Source organism: Amphiura filiformis, chromosome 18, assembly GCF_039555335.1.
Source record: "Amphiura filiformis chromosome 18, Afil_fr2py, whole genome shotgun sequence".
NCBI lineage: Eukaryota > Metazoa > Echinodermata > Ophiuroidea > Amphilepidida > Amphiuridae > Amphiura > Amphiura filiformis.
The window spans coordinates 44,501,110-44,504,758 of record NC_092645.1 but is presented as its reverse complement, the minus strand read 5'-3'; the positions used below and the strand labels follow the sequence as shown (position 1 = coordinate 44,504,758).

At 37.1% G+C, this 3,649-nt stretch overlaps 1 protein-coding gene across 1 annotated transcript; it reads right to left on the bottom strand.

Annotated features, from left to right (window-relative positions):
* Window positions 1–2,056: 2,056 nt before the first annotated feature.
* LOC140139179 (uncharacterized) lies at window positions 2,057–3,376 on the bottom strand. The gene has a single exon (XM_072160959.1). It carries the CDS (start codon window positions 3,374–3,376, stop codon window positions 2,057–2,059), a length of 1,320 nt encoding a protein of 439 aa, XP_072017060.1.
* Between the last annotated feature and the right edge of the window lie 273 nt (window positions 3,377–3,649).

The following is a 3,649-nucleotide window of genomic DNA, read 5'->3' as shown; positions in this document are numbered from 1 at the left end:
CACTAAGCTAAGTGTAAACATACCTTCTCAACTAAGCTAAGTGTGAGCATACCATCTCAACCACTAAGCACTAAGCTAAGTGTAAACATACCATCTCAACTAAGCTAAGTGTGAGCATACCATCTCAACCACTAAGCTAAGTGTGAACATACCATCTCAACCACTAAGCTAAGTGTGAACATACCATCTCAACCACTAAGCTAAGTGTGAACATTCATTTCATTTCATTTCATATTTATTTAGTCTTATCAACAACAACAATTGACATTTTAAAAGGCACATATAGAAAATACTTAAATACATTTTATAAAAACAGAATAAGAATATAAACAGCACATATTTATAGAGAGCACGTTGATAAGACCAAGGATAGCCCAAAAAGCCATGGAGGCTTATTTCCATTGGGGTCCTTTAAAAGGGGACAACATCAATGACAAAAGAAGGAAACAAGCGAAACAGTCAAGTACTAGAACTACCCCCTTCTTGTGATCTTGCCTTTGTAGCAAGATGGGCTTTTACTTCTTTTTTGAAGTTGGCATAGCCATTGATGGATTTAATATTGCTTGGGAGACAGTTCCAGGCCTTGACTGTAGTGTATTGGAAGGTGGTACTACCAATTTGCCCATGAAACTTTGGAACAACAAAATTGAGGTGGCTATCCCTGGTATTATACCGGTGTCTTTCAGTTACTTTTATAAAATGGTCACTCAGATAATCTGGAGACATGTTATTAAAAATTTTAAAAGCATGGTTAAGCTTCAATTGTTTAACTCTATCAACAGTATTTAAAAACTCAAGCCTATCAAGTTCAGTCTGGCCAACATGTGTCCGTGAGTCCAGACCAAGAATGAACCTAACAATTCTATTTTGCATAACTTGAAGTTTATTTTGGAGTTTTTAGAAAGACCAGAGAACCAAGAAGAACAAGAATAATCAAAATAGCACTGAATCAAAGCAGACACTAAAGTTTTGCGAGTTTTTGATCAAGAAACTGAGCTTGTCTGAATAAAAATTGAGTCTTGCACCAGCCTTTTTTAGAACCATATTAGCAATTGATTCACCTGATAAGTACTGATCTAATGTGATACCCAAATATTTAACAGATTGGGTAGATTGGATAGGTTCATTATTGCACATGACATTAAAATCACATTGTTTCTTCAATTTCCTGTGTGAACCAAACAGAATGGCCTCGGTCTTACCCAAGTGAAGAGACAGCTTATTGTCAATAAGCCACTGTTGACAAGACTCCAATTCCTTGCTGAGCTTGGAAGAAATTTCCTTTGGATCTTTGCCGTCAATAAGCAATGCACTATCGTCTGCATAAAGTAAAAGCTTACAGTCAACACTAATCGGCATGTCGTTGACGTAGCAGAGAAATAAAAGTGGCCCCAGGACACTGCCTTGGGGCACACCGCATGTAATTGCCATAGGTTTGGAGTTGGATTTATTAACACAGACTATCTGCTGTCTCTCACTTAGGTAAGACCTAAACCAATCTACTGATTCAATCCCCATTGCACGGAGCTTATTGCACAAAATATCATGGTTGACCGTGTCAAAGGCTTTCTGTAGGTCCAACATCACCATACCAGTGTAATTGCCTTGAGAAATCGGTGTACGGACGTGATCAGTGAGGTGAATAAGGCAAGTGTCGGTAGAGTAAGTACCTCTAAAACCAGATTGATGGGAATAAAGAAGATGATGGTCAGTTAAATACTGGTAAAGTTGATTGTGCACAGACTTCTCAAGAATCTTTGAGATTACACTTAGTATGCTGATGGGCCTATAGTTACCAACCATTGATCTACTACCTTTTTTAAATAGTGGGGTGACACGTGCACACTTCAATTCAACAGGAACTGAATTGGTTAAAATAGACAAATTAATAATAGAAGTAATAGGATCTTTCAGGACAGAAGCCCCATCCCTTAGAAATTTAGCAGGAATGTTGTCCAATCCAGTACTTTTATTAGGATGTAATTTGCACAATTCAGAAAAGACAAAATCAGTGGTAACAGGAGAGAGTTTAAAACTACATTCAGTGATACCTTTATCAGAATAAAACTTCTGGAATTTTTTTTGAGTCAGTGCTGAATTCATTTTTAGTGAGAGGAAGCTTTTTGACAAGGTTACTAGCAACAGTGGTATAAAAAGTGTTGATGTGATCAGCAACTTTAGTAGAATCAAAACAAGTTTCACCGTCAATTTCCAAAACAACTTTGCACTGCTCTTTAGTTTTAGTACTGTAGCCAAGGGCTTTCAACTGCTGCCAAAGTTTTTTGGGGTTATTTTTATGCTCATCAATTTTACTACTAAAATACTCAGCTTTTGCTCTTTTAATATCCCTTTGAATTTTGTTTCTAACTTTACAGTACTGTTTGTAAAGATCAGCATTTGAGCGGTCTTCCTTGAAATCATAAAGAAGTTGGTCCCTTGTCCGAATACTATCAAGAATTGTATCATCCATCCAAGGTTCTGTTCTTGACTTCAACCGGATTTGTTTCATCGGTGCAATATCATCAATAATTTTCAGAAGTATGGTACTAAACAGGTCCCATGCATGGTTAACATCAGTACATTTGTACACAGAAGACCAATTTATGGAGGACAGTTTGGACAAGAAAATGTCTTTACTGTAGTTCTTAGTAGACCTGATATTAATAACTCTATGCTGACCTACCTGACCTCTGACAGCTTTTCGAGTACAAAATATAAGGAGATGATCGCTGAGACCAATACTGATCGTACCAGATTGACACATCTTCTCAGGATTGTTAGTGAGAATATGATCAATACAAGTTGATGTTGTATCAGTAATACGAGTGGCTGTGGTGATTAGCTGTCGGAGATCAAATAGGTTCAAGATATGCAAATAGTCTTTAAAAAGTGACACTTCTTTTTTAAAACAATCAATATTGATATCACCCATGATGATCATTTCACAGTCGGACCTTATTTTTGAAATAGAATCTTCAAAGTAAGTAAGAAACTTTGTATCGTCTGGAGGGCGATAGAACACGCCAAAGAAAATTGGTTTTGTTTTTGGTAAGAGGATCTCAAGCCAAAGATTTTCTAAACAATCACTTTGTAAATCGAGCCGGTTATTAAAAGCAATATCATTGTGGACATAAACACACACTCCGCCACCTTCCCTATCTCTATCATGGCATGGCACCGCATACCCTTGAATGTTGATCTCATTATCAGGAACGGATTCGTCAAGCCATGTCTCGGATATAGCAACAGCAGCTGGCTTGGCATCAGAAATTAAACAGCGTAATTCAGAAATCTTTGGCAAGAGAGATCTTGTATTAAAATGCATAAAATGAAGGCCTTTACCTTTGGTAACAGAAACGGATTTCTGTAGACCCATCTTTGAAATCTTATATTTGGGGTCTTTATGAATAGGATCTTTACATTCATTAACATAATGGAATGGCAAACTTTGAATTAAGCATTTGTTACAAATAAAAGAAAAGTTGGTATTCTCAGCAACCAGATGGTCATAAAGTTCATTGGATATTGAACCAGAACAACGTACATGAGTCCACTTATCGCATCCATCACAGCTAATTGCTTGGGGAGCGTGATACAACACCGCGTTCACAAGCTACACATGGGTTTTAGGAGTCCTTTTAGTAATTTT

Excerpts from the sequence above, each read along its gene's own strand:
- LOC140139179 (XM_072160959.1), bottom strand. The coding sequence starts at position 3,376 with ATGGGTCTACAGAAATCCGTTTCTGTTACCAAAGGTAAAGGCCTTCAT.